This window comes from Symphodus melops (genome assembly GCF_947650265.1).
Source record: "Symphodus melops genome assembly, chromosome: 2".
Taxonomy (NCBI): Eukaryota; Metazoa; Chordata; class Actinopteri; order Labriformes; family Labridae; genus Symphodus; species Symphodus melops.
Genome location: NC_136692.1, coordinates 29,394,340 through 29,409,904, shown reverse-complemented (window position 1 = coordinate 29,409,904; position 15,565 = coordinate 29,394,340). Strand labels below are relative to the sequence as shown.

At 39.9% G+C, this 15,565-nt stretch overlaps 3 protein-coding genes across 3 annotated transcripts in view; all 3 read left to right on the top strand.

Moving 5' to 3' along the window:
* The window catches only part of LOC306818671 (NACHT, LRR and PYD domains-containing protein 12-like), a 50,486-nt gene extending 49,224 nt beyond the window's left edge, over positions 1 to 1,262 (top strand). Inside the window, exons 18-19 of the mRNA XM_079336359.1 lie at positions 463 to 636; positions 748 to 1,262. Of these exons, the coding sequence (XP_079192485.1) occupies positions 463 to 636; positions 748 to 754 (181 nt within the window). The 3' untranslated portion in view covers positions 755 to 1,262. The remainder of the gene's footprint in view (positions 1 to 462; positions 637 to 747) is intronic.
* Positions 1 to 15,565, top strand: part of LOC306819952 (NLR family CARD domain-containing protein 3-like) — a gene marked incomplete at its 3' end in the record, with an annotated part of 65,788 nt that overhangs the window by 39,933 nt on the left and 10,290 nt on the right. Inside the window, exons 2-4 of the mRNA XM_079337578.1 lie at positions 11,568 to 11,717; positions 14,844 to 15,073; positions 15,225 to 15,488. Of these exons, the coding sequence (XP_079193704.1) occupies positions 11,587 to 11,717; positions 14,844 to 15,073; positions 15,225 to 15,488 (625 nt within the window). The 5' untranslated portion in view covers positions 11,568 to 11,586. The remainder of the gene's footprint in view (positions 1 to 11,567; positions 11,718 to 14,843; positions 15,074 to 15,224; positions 15,489 to 15,565) is intronic.
* Positions 2,262 to 15,565, top strand: part of LOC306818775 (trace amine-associated receptor 13c-like) — a gene marked incomplete at both ends in the record, with an annotated part of 37,878 nt that continues 24,574 nt past the window's right edge. The window contains one exon of the mRNA XM_079336494.1: positions 2,262 to 2,456. Within this exon, the coding sequence (XP_079192620.1) occupies positions 2,428 to 2,456 (29 nt within the window). The remainder of the gene's footprint in view (positions 2,457 to 15,565) is intronic.

Genomic DNA, 15,565 nt, shown 5'->3' with positions numbered 1-15,565 from the left:
CTGAAAGTGTACTATAAAAACTATAAAAGTAGAAGTTGGCACAGAGCCAAAACAAATGAATAACATATCAAGACGAGTACGACAGGGACGGAGCTACTGAATGTGCGGCCACTCGCATCGGCGCACAGGTGAGAATGACATGAAGCCTCTGCTTTCCTCTGGTTCTGTTAAGAAGTGAAATCATGAAGACTTGTGATTGAATAATGTGTGATTTGATAAATGTAGTAAGATCACAGAGCTGACTGAGATCAGCAGCCTGTTCTTCATCTGTGCACATGAACAGCTGGATGAATGTTGAGCTGACATTTGGAGGATTTAGATTTAGTGAATACACAATCAGAAATGATCCTCTAATCATTTAGAGAAAACTTGATTCATCAGGACAAAGTGATGTTGAGATACTCATCACAGCCTGAACACATGCAACTGGTGTTTATTTCTATTCTTTGATTCTTTATTCAGATTGAGGGGCTGCAGGTTGTCAGAGATCGGCTGTTCGTCTCTGGCCTCAGCTCTGAAGTCCAACCCCTCCCATCTTAGAGACTTGGAGCTGGGTAAAAACAACCTGGAAGATTCAGACGTGAAGCTGCTGTGTGATCTTCAGAGGAATCCAAACTATCAACTGGAGACTCTGAGGTCAGTCTCTCCACAAAGGTGGAGCGGAACTTAGTTACAGCGCTGTGGGGGAATCTGATGACTCCCAGCTCATGAAAATAAATTCTGTCCTCTGTCTTTTTTTCTCATCAGATGGTGATGATCTCTGTCATGATGTGAGCGATCAGGACGCTGGTGGTGCAGAGAGGAGCAGCTGATGATCCACAGAGGAGGAACCTCCACCATCTTGTGTGTGGAGAAGCTCTGCAAGCTGAGGAGAGCTTCATCCATCAGGGACTGACAGAGGAATCAGCTCACACTTCATTTCAGTCATATTTGTTTTTTTTAAATTGTATTTGTAACCACACATTCAGAGACATTACAGTACAGTCATTTGTGCTTAAACAATAGAGTGATTCGTCTTTTTGTTTTTGTGCTTCAACACAGAATAAAATAAATTAGATGGGAAGACAATATAAAACAACAACAAATCCAATGTAAGAGATGAGGTGATCTCCCACGGAAAAAAACAAAGTATACAGGGGTTCATAACTAAAGGAAAAGCAGTGTGTTTAGGGGAGATATAGGATTTTCATTTTATCCAGAGATCCTCAAAATAGTTTTTTGTGAAGCTTCAGAGAACAAGTGATCTGTGTCATTGAATAAATTCCATAAACTACATGGTAGCAGTCTTCCACTGGTGGAGGAACATTTCTTTGTTATGGCCTTTCTGCCAGCAATGCTCAGGCTTCCAAATGAGTATTTGGTTTAGTGGATGAATGCAGGTTAGCAAGGAAGACTTGGTCCCATTCCTGGGTAACATCTGACTTGAATAGTCTGAATGAAGGTCTGCTGAAATCCAAAATGTTCTCCTGCTCTAAAGAAAGTCCCAGTTGAGTCGATCGAAGGCTTTTCCAGCATCAAGACTCAACAATACTGCCTGGAGTTTATTCTCATCAATGCTCAATTAAATGAAATGTTGGGTGAATGTTATGATGATAGTATGGTGATATTAAAACTGAATGAACTGAAGAATACACAGAGTATGTGTCTCTTTCTTTGTTTTTTCAAAAACTGAGAACCGTCTCCAACCCAAATGTTTGTCTACCGTTACAGCCCGAGTAGAGAAACAGCTGTAGGTCAATGATGACTCACGCTCCGTCAATAAACTCATTTTTAGTGTTTAGATGGAATCAAACAGTGGTCTTTTGTTTCTGATCATATTCGATTTATCCTGTATCAGTTTTCAATATCATATATAATGTTATTAATTAGTTTCATAGCAAACATTAGTGGCTGATTGATGATACTTTTATCTGTTAAATACAGGTATGGAGAGGTGTTTTTGAGTCTTAATATATGTCAGTTGTTAATTGATTGATGTAAATATTAATGTTGTGGATTTTTCTGTGTAGCTATCAAAAGGAACCGGTTTTCTGGCTTCATATTATTAATCTGCTGTTTTAGTGCTTAACATATTGAAGTTAGTTTTCTACATATGTGTATGATGTTGTATTTAATGTACAGTATGTATCTCTCGGTTTGAACTTATTATGAATGAATGTGTAAGATTGTAAACGCAGAGCCGTTGAAAGTTTGCTCAGAGGGGAGATGCTTGACTCCACACACGACCTGCTGATTGTACTTTTATCTGTTGAATACAGAATACAAGAACTACAAGCTGTCTCCTGAGACTTTGCCGAAACACCAGAACACAACGCAGAACTTACACACGGGTCACACGTGTCTAGAATGGATCTCCTGGAACGTGGACTGATGCTGTGGCAGCGCCAGAAGAACAGCTCCCCAGTCAACCCCTGAAAGGTTCAATTCATGGGAGAGGCTGGGAATGACACTGGAGGGTAGTTCAAACATTTTTTATTTTTGTTGTTGTGAATTCTTTATTGATCTGTTTTTCCCCACAAAACATAAAACAAGATCAGTGATGCAAAACGGAGAGAAAAAAAAAGACAGGTACAAAACATACTGCATACAAAGACACTGCTGCATATGATGACACTCTGAGTTATGATCATCATCATACATCATACAACTTAATAATAAAGAGAAATAAACAGGGCTCATTTCCATGACTAAGAGTTCAACCTTGACAGCCCAAATTTTTCACTTAGTCAGGTGTTTTCCGACTGTGCTCCACCTCCGATCAAAACGCTCCCTTTTCATCTGTAAGGATGCCGCCATTTTTTCCATGAGATAAACTTGTCTCAATCTTTGCTTCCATTCAGCCACATTCGCTGGTTTAAGATCATTCCATTTCGCTGTTTCATTTATCAATAATAATCACAAAATATTCTTTGGTCAGCAGTGAAAATATCGTCCGGTATAGCACCAAGGAGGTTGAACTGAACCTTTAATGGAATTTCACTTTTCATCATTTTCTCCTCTTTAATATTTTTCCAGTATTTTGAAATAACTGGACAGTCCCAGATTATGTGCATAAAATCACCTGTTTTACTGCATTGTCTTCAGCAGAGGGCAGCAGAGGGATTTGTAACAACTTCAAAGTAGGATGGAAAGGAGGATGAAAAAAGAAATATGACTTTGACTTTCCAGTTGAATTGTGTCCACTACATAACTCTGCTGAAATAGAGACAGCCGGGTTCCCCGGTCCCTAGCACAGTTATTGTGGGGGTCCAAAGCTGAAATGTATGTTAAGCCATTGAAAAAATGCACTCCACAATCCGTGTGCTGTGCAACAGACGTGTAAAACAGGAAATCCACACGGCACAGTTCCACAATTAATCCAGCCACTTCTGTCATCATGTTCATGAACACCCGACAACAACCAACAACACACACAAGCAACAACACGTCCCCAGTGGACAAGCAGTAGTAACAAATCCAAACTGTTCAAACAAAACAACTTACACAGTAAGAATTCACAGTGTTACATACCGCTTCCAGTGCTGTGCTGAGTGGCGTCGGGTTTGTTCTGTTGGGCCTGATGAACATTCCTCCAAAAAACAGCTGATTTCTGTGTCCTCAAGGCGATCCAAAGGCTCCGCAGTGCGGAGATCTACTATTGCGGCTATATCAGCATTTGCAGGTCGTCACCAAAAAGGGTGCTAAAGAGAAAGGAGAAAAGGCTATGATGCGCTGTCGTTATGAATGACTCTCCATCAATATGCTTTTAGTCATTTATGCGTCCCAACAAAAAAAAAACTGATACGACACTGACTGCGTAAAAAGCAACTTGTGCAGTGTAGTGTGTGGCGGTCAACAGAAATTTTCCACTCCCATGCTCACCCCCTCTCTCGATACAAGACAATCAACCAAGTGAACAGGTGAGTGCAGCCCATATAGTCTCAGCAATCACCACAATGATTTCCGGTAAACACACCACCAGAAACAATAAGATTGCAAACAATAAGCAAATAGGTAAACAAACCATTAAACCAAACACACAACCAACTTACGTTTATGGCTCCTACAATTTCCTTACACCTTCGATGATTGTTGATGTTTGTGTTCACGTTTCTGTTAGTCTCTTGAATCAGAAAGAAATTATGTTGAATCAGAGCTTACTTTAGTTTTATCCTGATATCTAGAGAAATATTCTACCTTTTTATACAGTATTATGAATATCAGGCTGCATGGTGACATGTTACTCTCTGTATAATACACTCTTCACACAGACTGTAAACATGTACACTTTAGTAATGATACAGGCCAGATTTATAGTATTTAGCATTGTTTTTGTCCTTGATACTTTTTTTAAAACTAAAACCTTACCTATTTCTTTTTTTATGAAACATAACTGTACAGTCAATGAAGCGCATCTATGAGCTGATTTTTTTAAATACAACTCCAATCACCAAAACAATATAACAATATCAAGAAACATATGTCAGTTCTTAGGTTTGCTCATGTTGAAAAGTAAAATATAAAGATAAATCATGCCTGGTAAGTAACCTAGCTTAGACTGCTAAAATGTTAGCTCGCTAACACTTTAAGCAATGACACATAGATAAAACTTTATTACTTACCAAAAAACTTCAAAGCTCCCTTAGAGTCCACGGGTCCGTTAGATTAGTTTACTGCAGAAAAAACAGCTTTCACCAGCTCAAAAAAGACGAAAAAAATGAACAGAAAAACTTCATGGCGTCCCGGCTTCACTTCATGATGTAACTGTTATTTACCAAGAGCGCTACGCAGGATCCGGGCTGTCAATCATCGCCATGTATGACGTAAAATCCCGTCTTTTAACCTCAAATAACGTATTTAAAACAAACTTCACAGAAAAATGAGCACTTGAACACCATGTAGAGTGATAATATCTAATGATCACAGCAGAGTTTAAGTCTGGAAAAAAATTATGTGACAAGTATTTTAACTTTACAGTTTGACCCACATCCCGTCTGTTATCATTGAGGAGGCGGGGTTTATGACCTATACTGCAGCCAGTCAGCAGGGGGAGCTCTAAAATAAAAGCTTCAATTCACCAGGGACCTTGTCCCGTCCATTATTTTTACAGTCTATGGTGTAAACACATAGGAAAAATAGAGTTCTGTGAAAATAAAAATAAAACCAAAAGAAAATGTCCTTTCAAGTTGGACTCGAATTCTCCTCTATAAAGAGGAATTGTAAGAAAAGTTACAACGCGCAAAAGAGGTAGGTTAATAAGAGTGTTCGTGTCTCATCTGGGATGAAAAGAATGGATGACTCAAACAATCTCACGGGCTGGGCTCGTCATCAAGTTCATCTCTTTTCTGGTACTTCAAACTATACAAAAAAATCCAAAAAAACCTACACAAATAGTGCAGAATTGTAAATTATCTAGTTCTTAATCCATTTCTAACATGAGACCTCATTAACTTTATACTTCAATCAGTATTTTTCAATGTATAACCAAAATTAAAGGAAATACCTCTAATACATTCAAAATGAAATGCTGTGTATCACAACAATTACATTTCAACAATAATAGTGTATTTCAATGAATCACCATGTCATTGTATTTTAGCAAATAAATAAATTATTTATCCTTTTAAACCTTGTTACTCTTCATATTTCTTTTCTTTAAACTTTTAAATAAAGATTTGCATTTTAAAACAGGAAAATGAATTCAATTATAACTACTGTTACACAACTAGTGCATTTTAACAACAAATGAGTTAAACCACATTTGAATTGTACTTGAGTTCCTTTGTACATTTTTGAGCCATTTGCTTTTTTTGTAAGTGTAAGTTGCATGCTATTTTGGCTGTGTCGTTCCAATATAGCTCCCATTTGCCTGAGTATGTTCACTTGTAAAACACTTTAGAATTGTAATATCCATTTCTTAAATTGGCCTAAAATGGCCGGGCTACAGAATTCCATCCTTATGTTTTCCTACGGTTGATTTTTGCCGCATTGACAGCCCTTCAAAACACTATTTTTTATCCCACATTTATCCCCACATAAAATAATGCATTCTTTCAGTTGAGATAGGATTTTTTAAGAAGGGCATCTGAACTTGTAATTGTTATAATTGTCCACCAGATGGTGCCAAATTTTCAAAATAAAAGCACCCAGGAAAGATTCAGCTTTTTAATGCATTTTACAATGGTATATTTATGGTATATATATATATATATATATATATATATCCTCTTAAATGATGTGTGTGTCACTATTGAAGCTGGATAATGGTGTGTGTGTGTGTGTGTGTGTGTGTGTGTGTGTGTGTGTGTGTGTGTGTGTGTGTGTGTGTGTGTGTGGAGATGGAAAGACATTTCAGTGACCTCCAGGGTCAGCTCATTGACACAAGGTGACTAGATCTGTGTGTGTGTGTGGAGATTTGGACTCCAGCTCATCTGAATTCTCATCTGAAGATGAGAGCGAGGAGGAAGCAGAGACAGGATTTACATCCAAAAATGGAAAGATCTGGTCTCCCACCAACGATGAGAGTCTCCGCTTCATCCCAGCAGCCAGAGGGTTGACCCCGGGACTGACGCACTTTGCTGCTGCCAGAAGCAAGGACCCAGTTTCCAGTTTTTTTCTCCTGCTCACAAAGGAAATATTTAAGCACCTTGAAGCCATGACCAATCTGCATGGGAGACGATCCATTCCGGAGTGGAGAGATGTGAACACGCTGGAAATGCAGGCCTACATGGGGCTGCTTGTTTTGGCCGGAGTTTACAAATCAAGAAATGAGTCCACCCTCAGCCTCTGGAGTGAAAAGTCAGGGAGGAGTATTTTCCCAGCAACCATGTCCCTCAAGCGCTTTCATCAGATCAGCAGAGCACTGTGCTTTGATGACAAGCTCTCCAGAGCTGGCAGCTGTTAGGAAAGTCTGGGAGATGTGGACCTATCGGCTCCCAATGCTGTTCAGCCCGGATGTCAACATATGTGTTGACAAACAGCTGGTCCCTTTCAAAGGACGATGCTCTTTTAGGCAATATATGCCTAAAAAACCAGCAAAGTATGGGCTGAAGATATGGGCCTGTTGTGATGTCAAGACCTCCTATGCCTGGAGACTACAGGTTTACACAGGCAAAGAAGTTGGCAGACCTGCAGAGGTGAACCAGGGCATGAGAGTGGTCCTGGAGATGACAGAGGGGCTCCAGGGCCATGTCGTGATCGGCAACAACTTTTTTACATCGTTCCCACTGGCAGAGGAGCTGCTGAAAAAGAAAATAGTCCTGGTGGGAACAATTCGACTAAACAAACCTGAACTCCCCCCCGCTTTGCTTCAGAGAAGAGGAAGAGAGGTCCTCTTTTGAAAGTTTCACGCAGAACTGTACATTGGTGTCCTACGCTGCACGACGAGGGAAAAATGTGCTCCTCCTTAGCACAAAACACCGGGCTCCTGATGTCAGCAATGACAACAAGAGAAAGCCAGAAATCATCATGGACTACAACCGATGCAAGGGAGGAGTGGACAACCTTGATAAGGTAGGGGTTTTTTTTTCAAATAAGCATTTTCATGTAAAATAAATAATAGCTGAGAAAGAATATTAGGATAATTTATTCATACTTTTGTTGTTGTTTTTTTTGTTAGGTTGTTTCCACATGCTCGTGCCGGAGGAGGACCAATAGGTGGCCACTGGCTCTCTTTCACAACGTCCTGGATGTGTCACTCTACAATGCCTTTGTCGTTTGGATAGCCATGGATCCTTCGTGGAATCAAAGCAAAGCTTATTGGAGGAGGCTGTTCAATGAAGAGGTTGGAGAGATGCTTGTGACACCTGACATTCAAAACCGAGCTCGCCTTCCCCGCTCATCAGCAGCTGCAGAGATGGTCCAGAGTCTTCAGGATACTGCTGCTGGTCCATCGCACGTCCTACCAAGTAAGAGCAGGAAGCAGTGCGAATTTTGCACAGGGACACAAAGAAAAATTTGCAGCCCTTGCTGCAAATGTGGCAAATTCTGCTGCAAAGAACACAGCCTGTGCATTTCTCTCGCTCATCCTCTCTCTTTGTCTCTATCTCAGCCTCTCCCTATCCCTACTGCATTTGTAAATGTTCTATGTATTTCTTTCAATGTTATTTTTTCAATGTTCATGTTCTAAAATAAAGGTTTTTCTTGTTGAAATTAATCTTGTATTTTGAATGTATTTTTAGTACACAAGGAAACATGAATTTAGTAGGGAAAAAACTTTTTACTTCAACATTTAAGATTTTTACAGATGTTGTAGGCCTGCCTTTAGGTACAAATAGGTCCGTTTTTTATGAAATGTGAAAATAGAAATGCATCAAAATCGTACTGCCAATCTTTAACCCATCCCAGGGTCTAATAATAATAAGCATCAAATTATGGTTGAAATGTATTTTTGGAAAACTATTCAAATGTCTAGTTTTCTTTTGCCTTAAAAACTGTGTTTCTTTGTACATATACTGGCATTTAAAGGGTTAAATCTAAAAAACATAATCAATATTTGATATGCATATGTCCAGGACAAGAAGTTTTAAAAGACTGAGCTTTTAAAGTATAAAAAAATACTAATATATAAGGTTTTTACAGATGTTTTAGGAAGTTGGCCATTTATCAGCCTTTAGGGACAAATAGGTCAGTTTTTTATGAAATGTGACATTGTAAAAAAAATTGGAACGCATAAAAACTATGTTACTGCCAATCTTTAACCCATCCCAGGGTCTAATAATAAGCATCAAATTCAGGTTGAAATGTTTTTTTTTTTCATTTTCTTATTTTTTGTGCCTTAAAAACTGTGTTTCTTTGTACATATACTGGCATTTAAAGGGTTAAATCTAAAAAAAAAAATGTGATAAACATTTGATATGTATATGTCCAGGACAAGAAGTTTTAAAAGACTGAGCTTTTTAAGTGGTGCTGCTCTGAATGACACCTTAGCTGAGTAATTAGCATTCGCTAGCTTCTAGCATACAGTGACTCATCAAATTAACTAGACTAATACAGTAGATTAGCCAGTAGCAACTCGCGCTAGCATCCCGCGTTAGCATTAGCGATTTTTTTTCCGAAACATAAACAATGACATAAAGTGCACCACAATACAGTGGTAGCTTAAGAAATCCATCTCATAAATACCTTAGTATCTATACTTTTAGTAAACATATCTTAACTTAAATAGCTTATATTGGTCCATTCTCTCACCAGCGAGGCTAACACAACATTATGCTAACATGCAACACCAGCTCAAACTCACCGGAGATTCATAGAACAATAACTCGACCAAAGTTGTCGTCCTCAGGTTCACAACGTGTTTCTGCTTGAAAGAGCGAATTTATTAACAGCAGAATATTCCTTAGACTAGCTTAATCAAGGTTTTATAATTATTTTACGGCTGCTCGTCTGCTCGTGGCTGTGAACCTCACGTCTGGCAGGGTGATTGACAGGTCACTAAGCAGCGACTTCACGACACTCTCTACTGCTGCTGCTCAGCTGCAAGCCCTCTCTACTGGGAAATAGGATATTGCATTTATATCTAAACAACAAATATAGGTTTAGTAGCCCTATATTTCATATGGGTTACACCATCGTTATGTACTGTCTGCTTATTATTGTCACTGTTCCTTTTTTTAACTGCAGAAACAAACATGTTAATTTAATGGAAACAATCAAAGAGAAATAACAGTGGTATAAAAGTATTTAACAATAGAAGAGGAAACAGGCTGATGGCCTCTTTTATTTATTGAGCGCTATAGTTTCCACTCATTTTAATGTGGTGGATCTTAGTCTTTCAGTTTCTTCTTCATTTCCTCCAGGTTGAAGAAACATCACACTCATCATCTTACACTGAACAAATTCTCAACTGCGGCTACACAGGACCTATAAATGATGACAACAAAGACAACATAGCAGGTTTGTATTTCCCTGTGATATACTTGTGACCATGACTTAGTGTGACATGTTTTAAATTCATATTAAAGCAGGACTACAGCAATATCTACAGCTGGGTTCAGAGGAGCATACAGAGTAAAACAAACACTGTTGTATGTGGCAACAAGTTGAAATCATTTCTCCTCTTTAGTCTTTATATAATGCTCTTCAGGTGTAGAGAGGCATCAAACGTTTCAAGTTCAAGTCCATAGTTTTGTTTCAGTCAATGTGTTCTTCTGTTTAGTGAATTAGTTAGATAGTCTGGGGCCCATATATCTTGATGTGGCTCATGTCTGATCTGGAGTCCCACTGGAGAAACAGGTGCAGACTGGATCCTCCACCTTGCAGCTGCTGTGATGGCCTTCCTCTCTGCCAATCACAGCCTGTTTTTTCTTCTGTCTGTGAGATGTGCAGACTCTCCCTCTCAAACAGGAGTTCAGTGACACCTAGTGGACATTTTGACAAACCCAATTATTGAGCATAACATAAACATAACCTCCATACAGAAATAAAATAGTATCTGTTATATTCATGGGGCTTACATACTGTTTAAGTTCAGGTATAGAGCATGTGTTAGCTCACATTTATTTTGACCCTGTGAGCAGTCTTGGTCTGTGGATAGATGAGAGATTTCTGCCTCATGTCTGCATGTTGGATCTTTTGACATTTCCAGTCTGTTTGTTGGGACCTATATTTCCCCGACCACAGGAAAGGTCTGATAGAGTCTGCTCTTTAAAGTGTTTCCTATCAAGGACAAATGGTTTGCTCATTAGTAGTTCACATGTTGTAGAAAATACACTTCAGCAGCATGTTGACCATGATGATACAAGTTTGAGGTAAGAAAAGATTCAGCTTTATTTACCGTCTGTCTTTAACTGAGGCTTCAGGAAGGTGAAGAAAAAGAGTACATTATCACATGGACATCGGGGGAAACTACATTTACACAGCGTGCACACTTATTAGGCAGCTGAGTATTTGGTCCTCACTTTCTGACTCTCTAAATATCAACTTGAACGTCTATTGGATGAAATCATCTTGAGCTGATGTGAATGTTTGAGGAGGGAGATTGAGGTCTGAATAATCCAAAGCTTGTCTTGATGTTTCATCAGCTCCTCCAGATGTTGTTAAAGGTCACTAGAGTTCAAACATTTGAACCTTCAGAGATGAAACTCAGAGTGTTCAGACTGAGAGAGAGGTTTACACTCTGACACACGCACACACACACACACACACACACACAGCAGCTCATTTCCTGTACCAGGAGGAGGAAGGAGCAACACGTGATCCAGACTCATGAGAGGAGGCAGGAAAGTGAAAGTGTTCAGACAGTTCAGACATTTTGTGGACAGAAGTGAAGAGAGAAGTAAAGAGTGAAGCAGGTGAGTGTTTATCCAGAGTTTTTATATCTTCACTTCTGTACTCTCCGTTTCCTCCTGTGAACTGAACACAGACAGTTTCTAATGACGTCACAGCTTACATTAATATGAGCTGTGTGTGTGTCTGCATGTGTTTGTGTGCAGGTGTCTGTGTGCGTGTTCGCTCACGTCTTTGTGTGCGTCTGTGTGTGTGTTTGTGTGCATGTTTGTTTGCGTGTGTGTGTGTGTGTTAGATCAAGCTGTTTCCTGTTTCTCTTGTTTTGCTCTCTCAGTGAGTGTTTCTGTTTCTCCTCACAGACTGACTTCAGATCAGATCATGGATGTGAGTTTAGAGGAAGAGGAGGATGGAGCAGAGACTCCTGCACCCAGCTGTCTGTCTCTGAAGAGTGATCTCTCCAAAGAAGAACCTTATAACTTCAGAAATAAAGGTGGACCCTCAGACACAAAGTAAGTCTTCTTACGAAAGAAACAAGCCATGAAAGCTTCTCATCATCCACAGTTGTAGCCCTTTTGATATTTAGAGCTTCTTTTATAGTTTTGTCCTCAGAGAGTTTATTGTAGATTTGAGAGGAGCAGACACAGAGCACAGTCTCCTGCACCCAGCTGTCAGTCTCTGAAGAGTGATCGCTCCAAAGTTCGTCTCATAAACTCTCATAAACTCATAAACGTGGACCCTCAGACACAAAGTAAGTCTTCTTAGTCTTTGTCTCTTTAGATGTTTTAAGAGGGTTAAAACACAAGAAACAATCATCTCCTGCAGACTATGAGCTGAATCCAAACAGAAGAAAGAAGCTGTTACCTGCTCTCTGTCATCATCTGACTGTTTACATTGTGTTTGATAAATCTTCATATATTCTTTTTTGAATTAAATGTTTTTATTGAGTTTTTCCATTATTTATTATGACAGCAACAAACATAAAAAAGAACATGTAAGGTGCATGGTAGTGGCAACAATCTTCCAGAACAGTTCTATGACAGGGCACTACATTGATTTACTCTACAAGGCCTAGAATAAACAGCAGCATGTTTCCAAATGCAAGGACACATACAATTAAAGACAACAAAGAAACACATGGCAAACGAAATAGTTCAGTTATGGTAAGAAGGCTTCAATGGCTTTCTCCCTTTCCAGAAAAGATAGAAAACCTCCAAATCCTATCAAAGGTGGAATATTTACCATTACTTGCAAGAGTACGTTTTTCAAGAGCAAGACAGTTTGACAATCCAGCAAGCCCCACTTGTACAATTGGTTTGTTAACAGATCTCCAACATCTGGCTATGGTATGTTTAGCTTGTAATAGGCAACATACGGTCAATTTCTTATCATCCTTTCTTAGTTTGCAGTTTGCAGGGAAAATCCCGAGGATCCACAGCTTAGGGCTGAGAGGAACCCTCACACCTGTGACACATGAAAGGGTGTGTAACACTTCAGCAGTCCCAAAGACACATTTAACACACATATCAGGGGTTTTGGGCTGAAATGTATTTTGCCAGATTTGTGTTAGAAAGGTTCTCATTAACCACTTGAATTGAATGAATTTAAAGTGTTTATGGATTGTGTTTGGGCTTTTAAGCAGACTCCTTGCCATTCTTCCACTGAAATGTCAGTGTTTAGCTCCACACTCCACGCCACCCTTTTATTTTCTGAGGAGGCTTGGGAACAATTATTACATAAAAGTGAGAGATCAGGCCCTTCTTGTGATTAACTGATAATTCTTCCACAGAGGTGAGAGAAGGTAAGGATGATGACTTCTGAGCATAGATTTAGGTAGCCTACCGCGAAACCGCTTTTTGCACGGCCTATTTAAAAAAAACACGGCCTTGAAATTATTGCACGGCTTGACCTAGGCCGTGCAAATATCTACATTTAATAGACGTGCTTACTACACGGGTGCGCTAAATATCTGATTAGGCTACATTCTAATTCTGGCAAAGAATATGTTTGCCGAATACCGGTACTGAAAAGCTTAAACCTGATCCTGTTTACGTTTCTACAGCCACCCGTGCCCTATTTGGTAGACGGCGTGTCAGCCGGATGACGATAGCCGCTATGTAAATAGCGTTATATGATAGCAGCTAACCGCTAACTAATAAATTCAACAAAGGAAGACATCCAGCAGTTCATCTTCTCTGTCACTGACATGTGACTCTTTATTACAAGAACTCAATCAAGCTTTGTTTCAGAGAAGGCTGTGATCGGCGAGGAGAAATACACACGTAAACAATCAGCTGTGTTACAGTCAATGGTTTAAACACGGCGGAGTTTTGTTTACCGACGTAACACGGGAAGTGACGATTTTATCAACCAATCAACGGACTGCAGGGTTTAGCTCCACCTTTTCGGGTCAGCGCCACATTCGAAAATGCTGACAGATGATTGACTTATCAAGGTCTAGGGATCTATTTTTACTGGATGACACATGTAATATTATGAATTTATTTGTTTGTTTGTTTTTTAAAGAAAGTGCAGATAGAAGCAGTGGGCCAACAAAGGGGTTAGACAACATGAACCAAGTGAGTTGCAGTCAAATGACAAAGGGGTGTGTCAGGGCAGGGGCTGTACAGTAAATCAACATTATGAAGCTTGGGAAAACTAAAATGTGTGTGTTAGGGAGCACATAACCTCCGCTCCGGCGTGCCGCGCCGCCGTGAGTGACACTGAAAAAAATTTGCACCCCCTGTATTTTTTTTTGCACCCCCTGTTTTCCCATTTCTGCCTAAATCACTGCTTCTGAGTCTTAAATGTAAAACTTTTGATCTGCAAATATTTAAAGAAATGCTTGGTCTGAATGTCATATTTCTGTCGCAGATCGTTCAAAGACATAAGAATATTCTTGTGAAATAGGTCTGCAGTCTTGCATAAGCCTTTATCAGCCCAGATTTTAGAGCCCATATCACTTTTACCAGGTGCAAAGTAACCATTACCCCAGATCAGAGAATACTGGGACAATATCAGTGTTTCATCTGTATGTTTATGTACCTCGTACCAAACCTGCAGTGTATTTTTAACAAAGGGATTCTGAGTATTTTTCATAAGCTCTTTTAATTTAGCTGAGCACAAGTATAAGTTAAGAGGTAAATGAGAAGCGTTGCCTCTTTCCAATTTCCTTTCAAATTGCCTCCGTTGTTTTTGCACCTCCGTGGACAGGTCCGGGAAAAACACAACGTGTCGATCGTGGTACATCACTTTTCCTCTTTGTCGCGCCACCTTCATCAACTTCATCTTGTCTTGATAGTTCAGAAACTTCATGATGATGGTTCGGGGGGGGGGACGTTCAGAACCTGTCGACCCGGTAATTCTCTGGGCGTTAAAGTCATCGACTTCACCTTCACTTTTTTCGGTTTATATTTACGTGCGTTAGACATTTTGTAGAGAAAGTTGTAATATAATCGGTACTGGGGCAAGCGTGGGCAACTGAGTGACTCCATGTTGAACTGGAAAAGCAAAAATGGGCCCAATAGGTCGGAGCTCTGAATCCCGCTGCCGTTCAGGTAGACGCCATAACCGGAAGTTAATCTTCATATTTTCTATTAGTCAACCATCAGTTTAGTTCTAAAGACATGTCTTCACAGGGGGACGAAGAGGACTCATGTTAGAGAGGAGCAGACATCCTGTCCTGGGTGTCAGGACGTCCTGAAGGATCCCGTCTCTACCAGCTGTGGACACTGGTTCTGCAGACAGTGCATCACCTCATACTGGGACCAGTCTGGTTCAGCAGGAGACTCATCCTGTCCTCAGTGTGGAAAAAGATCCAGACCAGGACTTGGACTGCAGACAGTCAGTCAGAGCAGCACTGAACAAAGTAAGACTGTACACCTTTGGGCTTCTGTGATCTCCTCCTAAAACACGACTTTTATTGGTCAATGTCAAAAGTCTAGAAATTAAAACTCTTTTTACTTCTTTTACAAAAACATCTGAAAACAGTAATCAGATTCTATCATTCTCTCTTTCAGTAGATCAGCAGGAGGTTTTAGATCAACATAAGGACAGTCTGAAGACGAGATGTGAACATGTGACTGAAGGAAGTGATGAAACAGGAAGAAGAATCCACCTCAACAGGATCTACACTGAGCTCCACATCACAGAGGGGCAGAGAGAAGAGGTGAACACCCAACATGAGGTGATAAAGATTGAGACAGACTCTAAAAAGAAGACCCTCCATGAGACTCCAATCAAGTGCCAGGACATCTTTAAAGCCTTACCCGACCAACAGAAACCAAAGACAGAAGCTCAACCCGACCAACAGGAACCAAAGGCAGGAGCTCAACCCGACCAACAGGAACCAAAGACAGAA